This window comes from Mastigoproctus giganteus, chromosome 4 (assembly GCF_048544385.1).
Source record: "Mastigoproctus giganteus isolate SK-2022 chromosome 4, ASM4854438v1, whole genome shotgun sequence".
In the NCBI taxonomy this organism is placed as follows: domain Eukaryota; kingdom Metazoa; phylum Arthropoda; class Arachnida; order Uropygi; family Thelyphonidae; genus Mastigoproctus; species Mastigoproctus giganteus.
In genome coordinates, this window is record NC_143578.1 from 87,434,452 (window position 1) to 87,457,555 (window position 23,104).

General features: G+C 38.2%; 1 protein-coding gene across 1 annotated transcript in view; it reads right to left on the reverse strand.

Annotated features, from left to right (window-relative positions):
* Positions 1–23,104, reverse strand: part of LOC150086888 (IQ motif and ubiquitin-like domain-containing protein) — a 257,010-nt gene that overhangs the window by 103,366 nt on the left and 130,540 nt on the right. Inside the window, exons 7-8 of the mRNA XM_090371662.1 lie at positions 20,648–20,815; positions 637–813 (exon numbers count right to left, since the gene is read on the reverse strand). Of these exons, the coding sequence (XP_090227788.1) occupies positions 637–813; positions 20,648–20,815 (345 nt within the window). The remainder of the gene's footprint in view (positions 1–636; positions 814–20,647; positions 20,816–23,104) is intronic.

Sequence of the window (23,104 nt, forward strand, 5' to 3'; positions counted from 1 at the left end):
GCAACATATCAACTCTGTCGTACTACACTGACAGTGGTAGAGAATGAAAAGGACCTGGGGGTAATTGTGCAGCCAGATATGAAGTTCTCTGAGCAGTGTAGACGGGCTGCAAGAGTAGCTCATGATGTCTTATCAATGATATACAGGAATTTTTATAGGATAGATTGAGGAAAGACAGATGTAGGATAGATGTCCAGAAATTTGCCTTTAGCCAGTGGGTAGCTGGTTGGTGGAACAGACTTCCATCCCTTGTTGTGGAAGTTGATAGCCTAAATAAATTTAAGGCTCAGCTGGACAGGTATTTTGAACGAATGGAGGGGTGGAAGTGGAAGTTTTTTTTTTTTTTCTCTGGCTGATGCTGCATAAGCTTGCTTTCTTGCATCATATGCCTTTACTAATGCTAATGCTAACATAGCTCTGCTACCACAGGAGAGTATGTGGCTGAAACACAATTCTGGAGACACTCAAGCATTTAACAGAATAACACGAATTTTTGTCAAAGATATTAAATTGATTTAATAGAGTAAATGTGATAAAATAGTCCCTAGTAAACCAACATTAAAATGATACAGCATTAACTGACTTTAAGTGAAAGTAAAAAATAAGAGAATAAAAGTGGAATATTATATAATTAACCTTAGATAAACGAAGAGCTTCAGGATTGAAAGCAGGCTGACGACTATAATTCCAGAAAAGGGAAAGGATGCGCCTTCTTAAACCATCCAAATATATTTTTCTGGTACCTTTTAGTATAAGATCAATTTCTCTATTGGCTAATGAAGCTAGTTCTCTAGTTAGTGGACAGTCGTGATCCTAAAAGAAATTAGTTATTATTATTATTATTATTAAACATATGCATATACAATTTCATTTTAAGTAATGGCAAATGAACAATTATCTAAATTAGCCTGTTGGCTCCTTTGTAGCGGTCATCTTGATCCAACAATTTTTTTTGCTTAAATTGCAATTTTTTGTGATTAATAGAAATGAAAAGTAAATAACTAATTATTCTGTTGCCAACTAATTACTAATTAATTAATAACACAACTGTTTTCATATCACTGCACATACCACACAATGCAATATTCATTCAACATTTTATATTTTTCTTATTTCCTCAAAAAAATGCAACATACGTCTATACTCTGTGATTTAATAAATTTTTGTTAAATTTATATGATGAAGGTAATAGGCTCTATATGTGTATATGTAAACATTCCTATAACATTCACATAAAACTATATGTGCATATGCAAACATTCCTACAAGCTGGTAACAGGTACATGAACATTCAGCTAAAATGTAAAGAAAAGTGGTGAGATCCCCCCCCCCCTATTTTAATGATATGATCTTAAGCTGTGATTAATACAATGAGCAAATGGTAATATTTCATGATTTATATATTTGGTAAACTGATAAAAAAAACCAAGCTCATCAAAAAGCAACTGTTTTGTATGCAAGAGCTGAACCATTTAATTTCTGCATATCTCCTACACTGCCTATTCATTCCTCTAATCAGTGCATGGCAACATCATGCTTCAGCTACTACATGCAGTACAGTATATGATAGCCTATGCGACACATATGAAAAAAAAAAAAATAATAATAATTGCTGGATTTCTATTAGTCCAATTTTAATGATATTTTATATGGCTTGACAAATCTTTCTAAAAGAGCCAAATATAAAATTATATGAAATTCTGTTCAGTGGGAGTAGAACTATTAGATGCTGACAAGGTCGAGGTAAAAAAAAAAAAGTAAAGTGCAGCCATTATCAACCCACTGCAGGATGGAAGCCTCCTCAACAATTCATACTGAGGGAAATGGACCATAATCTGCCACGCTGGTCCAGTGCGGGTTGGCAGATTGACCGTATTCAGCAGTCAGGGGCTTGAACCTCGGTCTACTCAAGGAGCGTGTGCTACTGCACTCCCGCTCCTGCCCACTCGGCTACGGAGGTCGAGGTATGTTTGTTTAATCGTGGTCTCCAGGGTTCCCCTATATGCTGCTGTAGCATCTGAAAAGGCATAAGGTCAAGGCCAGCAAGTGTATATATGTAGGTATGTATGCGTGTTGTGATGTTGAGTGCTTGCACCTGGAGACTTTGCAGCCGGGTGAGGGGGGGCAGTGGACACCAGGTCCCGACTCCCAACCCTGGTCACAAGGAGGCATGCCAGGATCCACATTCTACCCGAAACACTTACTGGGGCTAACAGGAGGTCAAACCACAAATATAATTGCAGTTCAAGTTCTAAAACTAACTGAATATATACCTATAGTGCAAGTCAAAATAAATGTCCTACCACATTGGAACTGGGACCAAAGTGAGAAACAAATCCAACCAGTTGATCTTATGCTCAACCTCACCCTTATCAAACAATTCAACACCTATTATACACAATGGGATATAAGTAAATATAAACTATATACACCAAAATATCAAGTTTTCTACATTACATACACAGTGGGATAATAACATGACTGCTATTATGAACTGTCCCAAAATGAAAAGTTTATAAACTGCAAAATGTGACCCCAATTCACAAAGAAGGATCAAAGGCTGACACAAGTAATTATAGACCTGTGAGTTTAAATTCTGTTCCAGGAAAATTAATGGAGGCACTGGTTAGAGAAGCACTGTAGTATCATCTAGACAAGACTTCATTTATAGCTCGGATACAGCATGGTTTTGTTAAGGAAAAGTCTTGCCTGACCAATTTGATTGGATACTATGATGTGGTCACAAAGGAACTGGATGCAGGGAATAACTTTGATATCATATATTTGGATCTTAGAAAGGCTTTTGATACTGTTGCACATGGAAGATTGCTGCACAAATTGCAGCAGTGTGGCATTGGAGGCAAATTGCTGCTATGGATAAAGGGATGGTTGAGTGGCAGAAGACAGAGAGTGGCAATCAATGGACACTGCTCATCGTGGACTAATGTTATTAGTGGAGTCCCTCAGGGTTCAGTGTTGGGTCCATTGTTGTTTTCTGTATTTATAAATGATATTGATGATATTATATCAAGATTAATGTCCAAGTTTGGAGATGATACAAAGGGTTGTTAAGGACACTAACCAATGTTAGGAGTTTGGTGAATAAATTTGATGAATTTGAGGTATTGCTCAAACCATCAAAGGCATATATTTTTGGGATATCAGAGGGATATCTTCTCTTCCTTGGGATATCCCAAGGAAGAGAAGCCAGTTCACATCGCTGGACAGTGCAGTGTCGAGTCAGTTTGGTGTGACATAAGCATTGGGAGATCAAAATTGAGAGTAGGAGTGTGCTATAGGCTTAATGACTCTGATGTGTATAATAAGAAACTGTACAGGGAAATAGAGTGGGCCAGTAAATCAGAGAGCCTTATAATGGAGGATTTTAATTTCCCAGATACTGACTGGGTGGGTTGGTCACTCACACACTAGCAAGGCTTTTGTGGATTTATTGGATGATTGTTTTCTACATCAGCATGTTTGGGAGGCAACTAGGGGGAGTAATACTCTTGATTTGATTATCAGTAGTGATTCTTCATTCATTAAGAATCTGCAGATAGAGGAACCACTAGGTGGAAGTGATCACAGTGTGCTGAAGTGGGATTTACTCAAAGAGGTAACTACCATCAGGGGTAAAGGGAAGGGTCATTGCTTTCGTAAAGGCGACTATGATGGTCTGAGACAGTATTTAAATTCTATACAGTGGGACCAACTGATGATGTTACCAGCAGCAAATTCAAAATGGGAAGCATTCAAAGAACTTATCTTGGAAGCTACTAGGCTTTACATACCAACTAAGAAATACTGTTCAAGGTTTAGGCCCAAATGGATGTAAGATGAACTAATGAGACATATGACAGAGAAGAAAAATGCTTGGGATACATATAAATTAACACGTGACACAGAAGCCTATGATAGATATAAGTTGATCTGTAACCAAGTTACAAAGGAGGTTAGGCAGGCGAAGGCAGATTACGAGAAATCTTTGGCAAGGGATGCAAAGAAAAACAGCAAAGAGTTCTTTACTTATGTAAACTCTAGAAAGAAGGTAATGAATCAGATTGGTCAACTTGATATCGATGGTTCAACTGTTGATGATTCTGCTCAGGTTGATGACTCTGCTAACAAACTAAATGAATATTTTGCATCGACATTCACACATGAGGAGTTATTCAGCGAGGGGGATGCCAGAGGTGTATTCAACTCTGGCAGTAAGCTAGATAATCTTGTAATAACTGAGAGGAAAGTGGAGGAGAAATTGTTGAAGATAAACATAAGAAAGGCACACCTGGGGTGGATGGGATCTATCCAGTTATATTAAAGGAGGCAGCAAATGAAGTAAGCAAACCCTTAGCCATAATTATGAGAGCTTCCATGAACTCACCCATAGACTGGAGATGTGCAAATGTAACCCCAATTCACAAAGGAGGATCAAAGGCTGACACAAATAATTATAGACTTGTGACTTTAACTTCTGTTTCAGGAAAATTAATGGAGGCACTGGTTAAAGCAGCACTGCAGGATCATCTGACAAGACTTCATTTATAGCTCGGACACAGCATGGTTTTGTTAAGGGGAAGTCTTGCCTGAACAATTTGATTGGATACTATGATGCAGTCACAAAAGAACTGGATGCAGGGAATAACTTTGATATTAAATACTTGGATCTTAGCATTAGCATTAGCATTAGTAGAGGCATTTGATGCAAGAAAGCAAGCTTATGCAGCATCAGCCAAAAAAAAAAAAAAAAAAAAAAAAAAAAAGTAACATAAATAAATAAAAATAACCACTTCCACTTCACCCCTCTGTTCGTTCGAAATACCTGTCCAGCTGAGCCTTAAACTTATTTAGGCTATCAACTTCCACGACAAGGGATGGAAGTCTGTTCCACCCACCAACCACCCGCTGGCTAAAGGCAAATTTCCGCACATCTATCCTACATCTGTCTTTCCTCAATTTGAATTTATGCCCTCTCAGGTGATTTTTCTGAGCTAGAGGAAGAATCCCATCAGCATTGAGCATGCTCAAACCATTCAAGGCTTTGTACACCTCTATCAGATCACCCCGCTGGTACCTAGTTTCCAGACACTGTAATTTGCAAAACTTAAGCCTTTCTTCGTAAGAGAACCCCTTTGTCCCATTCACCAATCTAGCCAATCTTAGAAAGGCTTTTGATACTGTTCCACATGGAAGACTGCTGCACAAATTGGAGCAGTGTGGCATTGGAGGAAAAATGCTGCTATGGATAAAGGGATGGTTGAGTGGGAGAAGACAGAGAGTGGTAATCAATGGACACTGCTCATCGTGGACTAATGTTATTAGTGGAGTCCCTTAGGGTTCAGTGTTGGGTCCATTATTGTTTTCTGTATTTATAAATAATACTGATGATGGTATATCAAGCTTAATGTCTAAGTTTGCAGACAATACAAAAGTTGGCAGGGTTGTTAAGGGCACTACTGATGCTATGCTGCTGCAACAGGATCTGGAAAGGTTGAGCAGATGGGCTGAGAGGTGGCAAATGAAGTTTAACATTGACAAATGTAAAGAACTACATATGGGAAACAGCAACCCCAGAGCAACGTATCAAGTCTGTGGTACTACACTGACAGTGGTAGAGAATGAAAGAGCAACTACTTGTGTTTCACCGAACCTTTCCATTGAATTAGTCCAAAAATGGGTAACATAAGCCAGAATATCACCAGTGGATCGACACTGACGGAATCCATACTGGCGATCGTTGATCAGACGGAAGGTTTCTAGGTAGTTTAAGAGTTGCCGGTTAATTGATTTCTCCATTACTTTAGAAAGAGTAGAAGTAATTGCAATGGGACGATAATTGGATGGGAGGGATTTGTCACCCTTTTTAGGAACTGGCTGGATATGAGCAAATTTCCAAGCAGAAGGAAAAACACCTTTGGAATAAGAAAGTGAAAAAAGGCAGCAAAGAATAGGAGTAAGTTCAGGGGCACAGGTTTTGAGAACAAGTGGAGAAATACCATCAGGACCTGGAGCTTTCTTAGCATCAAGATTCATCAAAATCCTTCTGATATCCTTTTGACGGAAGACCACAGAACGCATTGAATGGAGCGTGTTCGGAATGGTGGGAGGTGTTTTACCAAGATCATTAATACATGAGCTGGAAGAAAAATGGGATGCTAGCTGGTCAGCTTTTATCCTTGGCTGAAGTGACAACAGAACCATCTGGTTTGGACAGAGGTGGGAGCAGAGATGGGCAAAAGTTGCGGCCAATAGCTTTGGCAAGAGACCAGAATTCTCGGCTACCATTAGGGCAAGAAGCAAGTTTTCTACTCTTAGCCTGTTCAAACTCTAGTTTGGACTGATTAATAACTGCTTTACAATTGTTGTGAGCTTTAGTGTAGGCAAAAATGAAACTGAAGAATTAGAAACAAGCCAGTTACGATATGCAACATTCTTCTCTTGGACAGCCTTAGCACATTTGTTGGAGAACCAAGGTTTAGATAAAGGACGAGATTTTAAAGTGGAGTGTGGGATAAAGGATTCCATTCCTGCAAGAATAATTTCACTGACACGATCTGAGCAAACGTTGACATCAGAAGTTTTGAAACAGTAATCAGACCAAGGAAAAGAAGAAAAGAAGTCTCGCAGGTCATCCCATTTTGCATTCTTGTAATGCCAAACAATACGAGGTTGGGAATAGCCATGAGATAAAGGTTCCATTGGAGAAGAGACAATCACCAAGTTGTGATCTGAAGTGCCTAAAGGACCTCTCACTTCGACCTTGTACTTAGAAGGGTTGTTTGTGAGAAAAAGATCAAGCGTATTGGCTGTATGATTAGGATTGTCCGGTATTCTTGTAGGTAAATGAACAATCTGTGCTAGGTCATTAGTAATTGCAAAAGCCTCAGCATCTTGACCTGCTGGGTCGGTGTAACTAGAAAACGGAAGCCAGCTGGAGTTGTGAACGTTAAAATCACCAAGGAAAATGACCTCACTGTTAGGAAAGTTGCAAAGAGAGGAAGTCAAAGAGCTCCAAGTGATTAGTGGAGTTGGGAGAACAGTAGAGACAACAGATGAATTTGACACAATGAGGTAGAGAGATTTTAAGCCAGAGAAGATCAAAGAGAGGAGATTCCAAATTGCCAAGTCTCTGACAGGGAATATCAGAACGGACATATGCACAAGTACCACCTTCGAGGCGAAAGGAATCATACAGCAAATAATTTGGACATCTGAGATGAGCAGTAGTTGAATCAACTGATAACTGAGATTCAGTCAGAAAAAGTACATGGGGTTTGAAAGACTGCAAGTGGAAATGGACATCGTTGAGATTGGAATTGAGACCACGTATATTTGTGAAATGAATTAGGAAATCCTTGGGAGGTTTAGATCTTTTCGCAGATAAGCTTGCTCTATTATTTTGACAATTCATGGTGTATTCAATAGTAAGAAAAAGTGGGTGGGACATGCTGTATGAAGTAATGAAATTTTTGGATATGGCGTACATGTGGTAAGAATATACCCAGATCCTTGACATAACGTGGCCTCGACATTGCTCCCCGCATACACACTACTCGGACTCCCTCCAGTCACTATCTGGCAGAGTAGAGGTAGCAAGATTATACACTAGCTGATCCGGAAGCCTCCTAGAGGGTTACCAATAGGTTTGGTCTAGTGTACTATCTAGCGGCCGGCCTGCGAACACCGTTTTAGAAATGTAAGGAATATTGGATCTCGCCACGACATTCATCATAACCTCAAAAATCACCAATCATACTGCATGATGGAAGAGATAGGGAAGGGTTGGCTGGAACTTAGCTCTAGAGACTAAACATGGGTTCCACCACTTCAAGCCTCCAATAAGCAAAGTGGTGGTATTTCACCGGTTGATGAGAGTCATCTACCACCTAGTACTGCCTGGTAACATAGAGGGGCGGCGTTCCTCCATGTGGTGTGGGCGCCACACCTCGACCCCTGCTTACGTTGGTTCACACCTGGGTGGTCACCCACCATGTACTTGTGCATGGAGATTATACCCAGGATTACTAACAGTCCCACCATCGTGAAGGTGCAAGCAGAGGATTTGGCTGTCATAGACCGTCCGGAATTTGCCGAAATTGGGTCCACTTGGCTTAAGTGTCACCCGAATATCAGTTCCATCAGCGTTTTAGACTCCCAGGTATCAAGAACAGCTTGTCTGGCATATCTCAGAGAATGTCTGTGACAACCTCAAGTATAGAATCAGTATGGTGTGAGATAGTTGGAAACAAAGGTATAATGCGAGTAGGAGTAATTTACAGACCAGGTGATTGTGAAGATTATGACGAAAGCCTCGACATGCAAATGGAATGGGCAAGTAAGCGTCAATGTCTTATTATGAGTGATTTCAATTTGTCTCTAATTGATTAGAGAAAATGGGAAGGAAACTCGACATGGGGAACAAAATTTTTAAATCAACTAGATGACTGTTATTTGTATCAACATGTCAGGGAAAGTACTAGAGAAAAGAATATCCTAGACCTCATCATTACCCATGAATCAGATGACATAACAGGGCTGACAGTAGAGGAACCAGTATCAGGAAGTGATCACGGATTTCTATGGTGGTTGATGATGAGAGAGGTAGCAGTAGTAAAAGGCAAAGGAATGGGTTATAATTTCAGAAAAGGAAATTACGATGCCTTAAGGTGCCACATGGCCTCTATTAACTGGGTAGATATCGCACAGAGAACAAATACAATTGAACTGTGGTATGCTTTTAAAACATTAATCACAGATACCTTGAATGTGTATTTATCGTTAAAAAAATACTCCATGAGGAGGGTTCCAAGTTGGATGAATAGTGAAGTTGCCACATTACTTGAGTGGAAAAAGGTGGAATGGAAAAGTTACAGAGCAATAAAAAGTACTGAAGCCTATAACAGCTACAAGATGATCTGTAATAGAGCCACAGAAAAGGTTCGACAAGCAAAGGCAGTTTATGAGAAATCGCTAGCAAACAGAGCAAAGAGGGGGAGATAAGAATTCTTCACATATATAAATGCTAAGAAGGGCAGGACAAACCAGATCGGACCTTTACGTAAGGGAAAGGGGATAGTATTAAATACACCAGCTGCTGTTGCAGATGAACTCAACAGTTATTTTGCATCAATATTTACAAAAGAAAAACCGGCGAAGGTAAAGAAAGCCTGCACGAGAAGCACACAAAAGTTTGATTAAATTTACCGGTAAAAGTATTTTGCTGTAACAGCATTTGTTTTGTTGCTCGCTCGGTAAACAGATGGTGGGTGTTATCAGTCTGGAGTAGAAATTGAATCCCATTGGAACTGAAACCCTCCCAAAGTGAAGGGGGTAACCTGACCTTTTTTCTTTAGAATCACTGGTGGACTAGTGGATAAACTGTTTATTAAAAAAAAAAAAAAAAAAAAAGGCAAAGGAAGCCAAAACGAGAAGAACAGCAATTTTCGAAAAAGTTTACCAGTGAAACTACATTACGAACATTTTTTACGATACCAGAACTTCCAATATGACTCTGTTCATGATTCAATTAGTTAATTCAATTAGTGATTCTAAAGAAAAAAGGTCAGGTTACCCCCCTCCACTTCAGGAGGGTTTCAAGCTCCTGTGGGATTCAACTTCTACTCCAGACCGATAACACCCACCATCTGTTTACCGAGCGAGCAACAATACAAATGCCATTACGGCAAAATACTTTTACCCGTAAATTTCATTGAACTTTTGCGTGCTTCTCGTGCAGGCTTTCTTTACCAAAAAACCTTTTGTGGCAATGGGAAATTGTGGGAGCGAAGTTGAAAAATATGTAATTAATGATATTGAAATTTCGCAAGATTATTTAATGAAAAAACTTTTGAGCCTACAGGCCAGTAAGGCTCCTGGAGTTGATGGAATATACCCTATAATCTTAAGGGAGGTGGCAAGCGAGTGCATTGAATCATTGAGACTAATTATGCGAGCTTCACTAGACTCTGGGGAGATTCCGTTGGATTGGAAAAGTGCCAATGATACTCCCATACATAAGGGTGGTTCTAAGAGTGAAGTGGGAAATTATCGACCTGTCAGTCTGACTTCAGTGGTAGGGAAAATCATGGAGGCAATGATCAAGGGTGGAATTCAGGATCATTTGGATAGAATTTAAATTCTCAAGGATACTCAGCATGGTTTTGTAAAGGGAAAATAAAATCATGTTTAACAAATCTGGTTCACTATATTGAAAGGGTCACTCACGAGCTGGATTTAGGGAATAATTTCAACATTGTTTATTTAGATTTCAGCAAAGCTTTTGACTCAGTCCCACATGAGCGGTTGCTTTATAAGCTGGAACAGGTTGGAATCACTGGGAAATTCCTTAGTGGATAACAGGATGGCTTCAGGGCAGGAGGCAGAGGGTTGTGATAAATGGCTATTCCTCAGATTGGATAAGAAGTGGGGTTCCCAAGGATCAGTATTAGGACCACTGTTGTTTTTAATTTTCATAAACAATATTTATGAAGAGATAGAGGGCTTGATGTCTAAATTTGCAGATGATGTTAAAATTGGTAGAGTAGTTAATGATCACTATCAAGCTGAGCTTCTTCAGAGAGACCTCGATAGACTTCAGGAATGGTCAGAAAAATGGCAGCTATGCTTTAATCCAACAAAGTGTAAGGTATTACACCTGGGAAACGGTGATCTCAAAATAACTTATTCACTTGGTGGAGTTCAACTAAACCCAGTACTGGAGGAAAGGGACTTGGGTGTTACGATACGATACGGTTAGACATGAAATTCTCTGAGCATTGTAAACAGGTTGCAAGGAAGGCCCATGGTGTCCTATCGATGATCTATCGAACTTTTGCAAGTAGAGATAGGGACATGATAATCCCATTATATAAGGCTTTTGTTAGACCACACTTGGAATACTGTGTCCAAGTATGGAGACCGTACCTAAAGAAAGACATCGAGCTTCTTGAAAGGGTTCAAAGATGGGTAACTCGCCTGGTGAGATCGGCAAAAAGGGTGTCCTTATGAAGAAAGACTTCGAATATGTGGTTTGCAGAGTTTGGAAACTAGACACCTTAGAGAAGATCTGATTGAGGTGTTTAAGGCTCTGAGAGGCATCAGTAAAATGATTGAGGATGAAATTTTCAAGATTATAAATGATGCTAGAACTAGAGGACATAAATTCAAGTTACGGGGGGAGATGTTTAGATTGGACTGCAGGAAGTTTTATTTTAGCCAGCAAGTTATAAATTACTGGAATAAGTTGCCTACATGGGTGGTAGAGGCTGACAGTTTGGGGAAATTCAATGGTCATCTGAATAGTACGTTTGGGTGAGGGAAACGCATAGGATGATAGGTTTAATTTCCTTTTCTTTTATTAATTATTAGGTTTTTTTTTTTTTTATCATTGTTTTATAAGTTTTTTTTTTTTGGCTGGTGCAGCATAAGCCATAGGCTTTCTTGCACCATGCGGCCATTACTAATACTAATCATCAGCAAACTTGGACATTAAGCCTGATATACCTTCATCGATATCATTCATTTATTCAAATTCAATGAAGTGAAATACCTTGGCAACTCATTATGAAGGTTGATTCACAATATGAGATATAATGAAACTATGCATTCATACTACCTGGGTAGTTATTTTTGGCTTTTAGGAGCATTAGCCACTAAGGCCATATTGCTCCGGAGATATGTGGTGGTCATTCCCTGACCTTTCCGCATTCTCCGTATTTAGTGGTCATGGGCTTGAACTCCAGTCTAATCAAGAAGCGTGTGCTATGCACTGCTGCTCCTGCCCACCTGGCTACGGAGGCGCCTACCTGGGTAGTACAAATGATGTATGTGCAGTACCAATGCATAAATTCATCTCCTTCCTTAGTATTTAGCTAAGAATATATTTTTTGAAATAATGTTATTTCAAAGAAAATAAACTTTCATTTATTAATAAACTACTATTCTTCCATAATATAGAAATATTAAGAAAAACAATTCAAAAGCGGCTAAAAATTCATTAATTTTTTTTTCCCCCTCTTACATAGGATTTCACCTTTTTGAAAAAAAAGCTGCAATAATCACCTATCATTTCTGAATTCACCTTCCCTAACAGCACTGTTCTATGATATTTATATAATGTGGAATATTCAGATGCAAAAAGTTATTCTGTGAGAAATACAGCAATCTAGATTTTTATAAGTATGCAACAGTTCTTCTGTTAGTTTTTCATGGTTTTTTCTTTTTTTTACAACCTGAAAATCTTCAAACTAAGGATTTAAAAGGCTATCAGCTAATGGGATTTTTTTTTTTGTTCAAAATTGACATCATGCAACAGTTTCCTAATTTGAAATTCCACAAAGATTTCTTGTCCTTTTGAGTTTTTATCATTTAATTTTGGAAAATTTTCCTTTAAATAATTAAAACTATCACTTTCTTTGTCCAAAGCTTTCACAATATTTTTCATTAAGTCCAGTTTAATGTGCAACACAGGAGAAAGTGCTGATCAGCACCCCCCTAAGATCACATAGCTAACATTACTTTTCACAGAAACAAACTCATCTTGTGCAGGCCAATCCCCAACAGTATGGCACTGATCTGCTGCTCGATTATCCCACAAGCAAAAGAAACGGCAACTCCAAGTTACAATCTGTGTAAAATCATAATGACCTTAAAATTACAAATAACTGATGTTTCCTATATTTGTTTTCATATATTTGGATATACAGGGTTGTTAAAATTAAAGTATCCCTATAAGGCTCGTACTGAAGAGAAATTTGGACAATAGTCCAAATTTATTCTAAAGCTAATTAATAATTAAAAAAAAGCTTAGGAGTAATTATTCAGTCTGATATGAAGTATGTGAAGTATAGGCAGTATATCATATACTGCTTATTTCAGTCATATGAACTGACTATGAAAAAAATGCTGTGTTGAATTCATTCTTTAAAAAAAAAATTATTCATGAGGATTTGACTTCACTACAAGGAAAGCATAAGGTCAAATACATAATAATTTAAGCAGCAAATAAATACAAAACAATTTCAGCTGAGAGCATCCCCTATTCATCCACAACATACATGGAATGTAGCAATGTTTTAGGATACAAATTTATTCTAAAGCTAATTAATAATTAAAAAAAAGCTTAGGAGTAATTATTCAGTCTGATATGAAGTATGTGAAGTATAGGCAGTATATCATATACTGCTTATTTCAGTCATATGAACTGACTATGAAAAAAATGCTGTGTTGAATTCATTCTTTAAAAAAAAAATTATTCATGAGGATTTGACTTCACTACAAGGAAAGCATAAGGTCAAATAAATAATAATTTAAGCAGCAAATAAATACAAAACAATTTCAGCTGAGAGCATCCCCTATTCATCCACAACATACATGGAATGTAGCAATGTTTTAGGATACAATGCAAAACAGTATAAAACTTGCAGGAGAATGGAAGATCTCGCATAATACATATGGTTATCAAAAAGTCAACTTTGATAAATCAGCAATGGCTGCTCATGTATAAAGCTTTCATCATAATATTAATCTCACGAATCCAAAAATAAAGAAATAATTTATGGGCCAAATGACTGTGATGAGTATAATGAACAACTACAAACACAAATAAAGAGGCCAGCAAAGCAGAATGTTTTATAATGGGGAATTTTAGATTTCCAGATATTGACTGAAACTTGTGGATTGTTCACTCACATATTTGTGAAAATTTTGTGGATTTATTGTGAAACTTTTGTGGATTTATCTCTCATTGCCTCTCTAACTTAGTGGTCCCTTTTTGGGACCACTAAGTTAGAGTTGTCATTGTTGTTTCAGAGAGTTGTTATTTGGTTTTTAGGAGCATTAGCAACTAAGGCCATATTGCTCGGGGGATATGCGGTGGTCATTCCCTGACCTTTCCGCATCCTCCGTATTTGGTGGTCATGGGCTCGAACCCTGGTCTAATCAAGAAGCACGTGCTATGCACTGCTGCTTCTGCCCACCTGGCTATGGAGGCACCACTAAGTTAGAGAGGCAATGAGAGAAAGCAATACTCCTGGATCTGATTACCAGCAGCAACTTCACAACGATCACAGTGTAATGATGTCAGATTTACTTAAAGATATAACTACTGTCAAAGGAAAAGGGAAGGACTTTTGCTTTCAGAAAGGATACTACAATGGCTCGAGAAAGAGAGTTTTAAATTTTCTGCACTAGGAAAACAGTAAATTCTAAATGGCAAGCAATCAGAGAAGTAATCATAGAAGCTACTCAACTCTTTATATCAACTCAGAGATACTGTTCATGTAGAAGAGAAGAAAAATGGGATGCATATAAATCAACAGGTGATACAGATGCCTATAGTAGATATAAACTAGTCAGCAATCAAGTAATAGAGGAGGTAAGGCAAGTCGAGGAAGATTATGAGAAGTCTCTCGCAAAGAAAAGGAACAAAGACTTCCTTACTTGTCTCTGGCAAAGAATGCAAAGAAAAGGAGCAAAGACTTCTTTACTTATGTAAACACTAGAAAGAAGGGGATGAATGACATCGGTCCATGTGAAATCGGTGGTTTAAATGTTGATAATCCTGCTCAGGTTGCTGACAAACAGAATAAGTATTTTGCATCTAAATTCATGAATGAGGAATTTTTTAGGGAAGGGGATGCCAGAAGAGTATTAAATTCAAACAGGGAGCTAAATGATTTTGTGATAACTGAGAGGAGAGTGGAAAAGAAACTTTTGAAGCTAAGCATAAATAAGATATCTGTGGTGGATGAGATCTATCCAGTTATATTAAGGGAGAAGGAAAAGAGGTTAGTAAACTCTTAGACATAATTATGAGAGCATCCTTGGATTCAGGGGAGGTCCTATGGATTAGAGATATGTGAATATATCCCCAATTCACAAGGGGAATCAAAGGGTGACACAGGTTAATTACAGACCTGTTAGCTTGACTTCCCTTCCAGGGAAAATTATGGAGTCATGGTTTAAGAAGTAATGCAGGAATACCAAGGCAGGAATGCAGTTATAATGCAGTCACAGCATGGATTTGTTAAGAGGCAATCTTGTCTGACTAATTTGATTGGATACTATGATGCAGTAACAAAAAACTGGATGCAAAAAATAATTTTGCCATCATGTACTTAGATTTTGGAAATGCTTTTAATACTGGTGCACATAAAAGACTGCCTTACAAATTAGAACAATATGGAATTAACAGCAAGTTACTGCTATGAATAAAAGTATGGTTGAGTAGGAAAAGACAAAGAGTTGTCATTAAAAGGCACTGCTCTTCTTGGATTATTATTAGTGGAGTCATTCCCCAGGATTCAGGGATAGGTTCATTGTTGTTATGTATATTTATTAATGATATTGATGAAAACATATTAGGTTTAATATCACAGTTTGCAGATTATATGAAGGTTGCCATGGTGGTTAATGACAGTAATCAGGATATGCTACTGCAAGAATGAGTTAGGCTATGAAGTGGTAATTGAAGTTTATCTTTTACAAATATAAGGTAACATGGGTAACAGTAATTCCATATTAACGTACCACCTGTATGGTACTACATACAAGTTAGTGGAGAAAGAAAAAACCTGGGGGTTACTGTGCAGTCAACTATGTAGTTCTCTAAGCAGTGCAGGCAAGCTGCTAAGACAGCTCATGGGCTTTTGTCAATGATATAAACAAATCTCGCAGCAGGGATAAGGAGATAATTATCCTATTGCACAAGGCATTGGTTAGGTCAGGTCTTGTTCTGAGGTATCATTTTATGAACGATGCATTGGAACGGGTGTAGACAGGAGCAACTGGAGAATAGGCACCTGTGAGGAGATTTGACTGAGGTATTGTAGGCTTTGAATGAATTGAGTTAGCTAACTGATGATGGAATCCTTCCTACTGCTTAGGCTACACATAGAGGGAGCATAACTTCAAACTGAGGAAGAATACTTGCATTGCATGTGCAGAAATTTGCCTTTAGCCAGTAGGTAGTTGATTGTTGGAACAAAGGAGTTGTGGAAGTGGGTAGTTTGAATAAATTTAAGGAAGAACTGGGCAAACTGTTACAGGGGATTTACAGGTGGTACAGGAAGGTGTTTTTTTTGGCTGAAGCAGCATAAGCTTACTTTCTTGCATCATTTACTACTACTACTAATATTTGGTACTCATTTGTTACTACAGGATCCTGCCTTTGCTTCTTTTACAGAAAATTGTCAAAGTGATTCTAATCCAACATGGTAACTCTGCAGAAGTCAAAGTTGAGCTATACACTTAGTTTTTAAAACAATCATTAGCAAATACAATGAGTACTGGAAGTATCTAATTTCTAAAGCTGTGTGTGTGTGTGTGTGTGTGTGTGTGTGTGTGTGTGTGTGTGTGTGTGTGTGTGTGTGTGTGTGTGTGTGTGTGTGTGTGTGTGTGTGTGTCAGAGTGTGTGTGTGTGTGTGTGTGTCAGAGAGATTGTCATAAGCTGACTCACATTTGCACTACAGTAGTGTTTCAGAAGACCTCACATTTTGATAACTCCCCAAAAATAATTTCATAAGTATCACAGGAAATAAAAGAGCTTTAAAAATCGTAAAATTGTACTGAAATATATATTAGATTCTGCTTAAAGATAAAAATATACATTTTTTTAAAGAGTTGATTCATCAATTTTGTGTGTGAGCTTCATTTTCCACTATGCTGTGTGTATAATGGTATGTAGCTCTGCATACAAATCAGGGTATATTCACACAATAGAATGCTCAGGTGCATATGAAGAAGGAATAGCATAAGATCCCAAAAACTTCACAATTATTATTTTTTTTAGTTATAAGTTAATGAATCCAAGTTGCAACTATATTTACCAGAGGGACCTGGAAACAAAACAACTTGACACTGATGAGATCTGAAAATTTGAAGAATTAGGGGGCAATATGCCACCAGATTATTTCTTAAACTTGGGAACAAGGTCATTGACTACAGATCAGCTTTAACCATACATGGGAGCAAAATTCACAGCAAAAATTGTGACAGTGAATTTTATCATCACAGATCAGGTCAGACTGAAATAAGTTTCATGTAAATAATAATATTTTTATTAAAATATCTGAGCAAGTGTACCAAATTTGAAAATGAAAGCTGTGATACTATCATCAGTATTATTAATGAAAACTGAAAACAATGAAGATTTTAGCACCCTTCTGCCCAATATCTCCAACTTATGTATAGAATTTCACAGAATAACTTTACTTAGGGAAATTATATTGGCCATCACCATCTTGGAGACATCTAGAACCAGTTGTTTTTACCCTGTTATCTGTGCTGGTTAGAGTATATTTAATTAGAAATGAAATTTTTGCTAATTTTGGTTTTATGGTGCAGCAGCATCCTAGGACATATTGCACCAGTGGATTTTATCAATAAAACTGTGTTCATGGGCTGAATTCCATGTTGTGTGGAATAAAAATTCCAGAATAACTCATGGAGAAATCTTATTCTTCAACATGAGAGTGTGGAAGGAAAGAGTGTAGAAAACTACAGCCCCAGTTGAAGGGGCCATTTGGAATTCCTGTCTCTGACAGGATTCAAACCAAATCAGATCAATCAATTCAGATCTCTACAAATGAGTGAAGGTGGCAAAAATTAATATATTATTACTCAGAACTGAATTGAATATTGAATTGAATATTATGGATTCACTAGCTTACCACAAAGGATGGATTATTTATAGCAGTTTTAGTAATTGTTATAAAGAGAGCACAAGAGATTCTAATTAGAACTGAACAAACTTTTCACTTTTTTCACCAAGGTTAATAACAGAGTCTATTTCAGTCATTTTTTAAAATGGTAGATGAAAATAAAAGCGCACTGGGAACTTTCAGAATTCCCTTCGATATATTGTGAATTTGATTCATACTAGTTCTAGTAGTCATCTTGTTTCAAAATGGCAGATAAAAATAAACAACATAGTAATCCAACCCATCCCATCGAAGATATCTTAGGATCTCTTCACATGTATTGTAAATTTAGTTTGAATTGAACTTCAAACATAAGCATTTTAAATGAGTGGTGCTTATAATTTCAATGGTAGCCATTTCAAGTTGGCAGACAGAAATAAAAATGCCATTCTCAGTATATCAATCTGCAGATAAATGAACCACTAGGTGGAAGTGATCACAGTGTGCTGAAGTGGGATTTACTCAAAGAGGAAACTACCATTAGGGGTAAAGGGAAGGGTTATTGCATTCATAAAGGCGACTACGATGGACTGAGACAGTATTTAAATTCTATACAGTGGAACCAACTGATGATGTTACCAACAGCAAATTCAAAATGGGAAGCATTCAAAGAACTTATCTTGGAAGCTACTAGGCTTTACATACCAACTAAGAAATACTGTTTAAGGTTTAGGCCTAAATGGATGTCAGATGAACTAATGAGACATATGGCAGAGAAGAAAAATACATGGGATACATACAAATTAACACATGACACAGAAGCCTATGATAGATACAAGTTGATCTGTAACCAAGTTACAAAGGAGGTTGGCCAGGCGAAGGTAGATTACGAGAAACCTTTGGCAAGGGATGCAAAGAAAAACAGCAAAGAGTTCTTTACTTATGTAAACTCTAGAAGGAAGGGGATGAATCAGATTGGTCCACTTGATATCGATGGGTCAACTGTTGATGATCCTGCTCAGGTAGCTAACAAACTAAATGAATATTTTGCATCGACATTCACACATGAGAAGTTATTCAGCGAGGGGAATGCCAGAGGTCTATTCAACTCTGGCAGTAAGCTAGAGAATCTTGCAATAACTGAGAGTAACGTGGAGGAGAAATTGTTGAAGATAAACAGAAGAAAGGCACCCGGGGTGGATGGGATCTATCCAGTTATATTAAAGGAGGCAGCAAAGGAAGTAAGCAAACCCTTAGCCATAATTATGAGAGCTTCCTTGGACTCAGGGGAGGTACCCACAGACTGGAGATGTGCAAATGTGACCCCAATTCACAAAGGAGGATCAAAGGTTGACACAAGTAATTATAGACCTGTTAGTTTAACTTCTGTTCCAGGAAAATTAATGGAGGCATTGGTTAAAGAAGCACTGCAGGATCATCTAGACAAGACTTCAGTTATAGCTCAGACACAGCATGGTTTTGTTAAGGGAAAGTCTTGCCTGATGAATATGATTGGATACTATGATGCAGTCACAAAAGAACTGGATGCAGGGAATAACTTTGATATTATATACTTGGATCTTAGAAAGGCTTTTGATATTGTTGCACATGGAAGATTGCTGCACAAATTCGAGCAGTGTGGCATTGGAGGCAAATTGCTGCTATGGATAAAGGGGTGGTTGAGGGGGAGAAGACAGAGAGTGGTAATCAACGGACACTGCTCATCGTGGACTAATGTTATCAGTGGAGTCCCTCAGGGTTCAGTGTTGGGTCCATTATTGTTTTCTGTATTTATAAATGATATTGATGATGGTATATCAAGCTTAATGTCAGAGTTTGCAGATGATATGAAGGTTGGCAGGGTTGTCAAGGACACTACGCTGCTGCAACAGGATCTGGAAAGGTTGAGCAGATGGGCTGAGAGGTGGCAAATGAAGTTTTAACATTGACAAATGTAAAGTACTACATATGGGAAACAGCAACCTCACAGCAACGTATCAACTCTGTGGTACTACACTGACAGTGGTAGAGAATGAAAGGGACCTGGGGGTGGTTTTGCAGGCAGATATGAAGTTCTCTGAGCAGTGCAGACGGGCTGCAAGAGTAGCTCATGGTGTATTGTCAATGATATATAGGAATTTTTCTAGCAGGGATAAGGAGGTGATTATTCCCTTGTATAAGGCAATGATCAGGCCTCACCTTGAGTACTGCATACAGGTCTGGAGGCCTAATTTCAAGAAGGATGTAGAGTTGCTGGAATGAATACAGAGAAGGGCAACAAGATTAGTGAATGGAACAAAGTGGGTGCTCTTACGAAGAAAGGCTTAAGTTTTGCAAATTACAATGTTTGGAGACCAGGCACCAGCAAGGTGATCTGATAGAGGTGTATAAAGCCTTGAATGGTTTGAGCATGCTCAATGCTGATGGGATTCTTCCTCTTGCTCAGAATAATCACCTGAGAGGGCAAAAATTCAAATTGAGGAAAGACAGATGCAGGATAGACGTGTGAAAATTTGCCTTTAGCCGTTGGGTTGTTGGTTGGTGGAACAGACTTCCATCCCTTGTCGTGGAAGTTGATAGCCTAAATAAGTTTAAGGCTCAGCTGGACAGGTATTTCGAATGAACAGAGGGGTGAAGTGGAAGTGGTTTTTTTTTTTGACTGATGCTGCATAAGCTTGCTTTCTTGCATGAAATGCCTCTACTAATGCTAATATTTCTCTGTGTGAGGGTGTGTATGCACACAGATGCACCCACTGCTCAAACTGTAAGCACCACTCATTTAGGTAAAAAAGCATCTTTGTAACTCCATCTAAATTAAATTAGAGAATATGCAAGAAGAAATAGAGAATATTCTGATGGTAGTGTTTCCAACACATGCACATGTGCGCAAATGCACTATGATCTCATAATCCTACTTTCCATTTTTGAAAGTAGGATAATAGAGAAAATGAAACCTGTACCATTTAATTAATTAAAATTAGTAATTAAATTATATATATTAATCTTACCTTAACAATACCTTTTAATGAGAGAAGAGCATCAATGCGTTCTTCTTTGGTGAGATGTTGCATGGATAATGTATAGTACAATTTTTGGAGAGTGCGGCTTCTAAGAGTTGTTTGTGTTTCTACTATGATATCCTCCTTATAAGCCTTCCATCTTTTAGGTACCGCAAGCTAAGTTATAAACAAAGTAGTATTTTTTAAAAATCAGGAAACTATAAGGTCCTCTATGCTCTGTTATAGTGATATTTATTATGTGGCAACAATAACTCAGTCAGGATACTCCATCTAAACTGAGTCACCACCAGATACATAATAAATGAAGCGGTATGAATACTTACCTAAATAATTAACTAACCATTATTATTAAAAAAAAAACAATGTTGGAATTGCTATTTTACACTACCACAAGTTAATCAGCATCTGTTATACAGGCAATATTACAGTATATATCTAGAAGTATTTGGACACACCCAAGTATTTTCAAAAAGAGCTTTTAATTCAAAAACATAATACACAGTAAAGTTACCTTTTGCATGACAAAAGGTAACATTACTGTGTATTGTTACCTTTTATCACCTTCTGTATTAATGTTACCATCTGCATGACGGCTTGAGTTTCTACTAACATATGGCAAGTGTCAATCAGAATTTTGCCTCCATATCACCTTCCTGAGAATAGATTTGAAAGTCCATTTTGATTTGTTTAAGCAGATTATGGACTTCATAGTTTCTGCCACAATCACCAAACCAAATCTGAACCAGAGAGAGCCCATACAATCAGACTGCCCTGCCAAACTTCATGTCTGAGACAATGCATTACAAAAGGAAACATTCTCCAGGCAATCTCCACACCCAAACAAGTTCACTGGAATGAATCATTGTATAGTGAGATTTTTCACTTCGTGGCACCAACTGCTGTTGCCTGTTTTGGAGTCCATGAATACTGATTAATAACAGAGTCCATTTCAGTCATTTTTTAAAATGGTAGATGAAAATAAAAGCGCACTGGGAACTCTAAATGCTATTTTGCATTGGTGACCATGACACAGCTTATGTTCAGTTGCATTACAAATGGTTGATATATACTGATGGATGTTTCCATCAGTATATCCATCAGTATGTTTCCAGAAACATACTGATGGATGTTTCCATCATAGAGCTGGTCCAAGAGGCCTGGCCTCTTGGACCAGCTCTGTGATGTTTTCTTCAGACAGCATATACAAGGCATGAACTATTCTCTTTACAGTTTATTTCTATTTAATTTCGTTTATTTTTTATTTCATTAGTTAGAGGAACTGTCCAGATCTTTTTAACATTGCAGTATCACTGCAATGCTATAGTCTGCTATCTTTGAATAACATTAGCATTAGCATTAGTAGAGGCATTTGATGCAAGAAAGCAAGCTTATGCAGCATCAGCCAAAAAAAAAAAAAAAAAAAAAAAAAACACACTTCCACTTCACCCCTCTGTTCGTTCAAAATACCTGTCCAGCTGAGTCTTAAACTTATTTAGGCTATCAACCTCCACCAACTAACCACCCTCTGGCTAAAGGCAAATTTCCGCACGTCTACCCTACATCTGTCTTTCCTCAATTTGAATTTATGCTCTCTCAGGTGATTTTTCTGAGCTAGAGGAAGAATCCCATCAGCATTGAGCATGCTTAAACCATTCAAGGCTTTATACACCTCTATCAGATCACCTCGCTGGTGCCTAGTCTCCAGACACTGTAATTTGCAAAACTTAAGCCTTTCTTCGTAAGAGCACCCCTTTGTTCCATTCACTAATCTTGTTGCCCTTCTCTGTACTCGTTCCAGCAGCTCTACATCCTTCTTGAAATGAGGCTATTGTTATTATTGTTATTTGGTTTTTTTTAGGAGCATTAGCAACTAAGGCCATATTGCTCCGGGAATATGCGGTAGTCATTCCCTGACCTTTCCGCATCCTCCGTATTTGGTGGTGACGGGCTCGAACCCCGGTCTAATCAAGAAGCGTGTGCTACGCACTGCTGCTCCTTCCCACCTGGCTACGGAGGCGCCCTTGAAATGAGGCGTCCAGACCTGTATACAGTACTCTAGGTGTGGCCTGACCATTGCCTTATACAATGGAATAATCACCTCCTTATCCCTGCTGGAAAAATTCCTGTATATCATTGACAATACTCCATGAGCTACTCTTGCAACCCGTCTGCACTGCTCAGAGAACTTCATATCTGCCTGCACAACCACCCCCAAGTCCCTTTCATTCTCTACCACTGTCAGTGTAGTACCACAGAGTTGATATGTTGCTCTGGGGTTGCTGTTTCCCATATGTAGTACTTTACATTTGTCAATGTTAAACTTCATTTGCCACCTCTCAGCTCATCTGCTCAACCTTTCCAGATCCTGTTGCAGCAGCATAGTGTCAGTAGTGTCCTTGACAACCCTGCCAACCTTTGTATCGTCTGCAAACTTGGACATTAAGC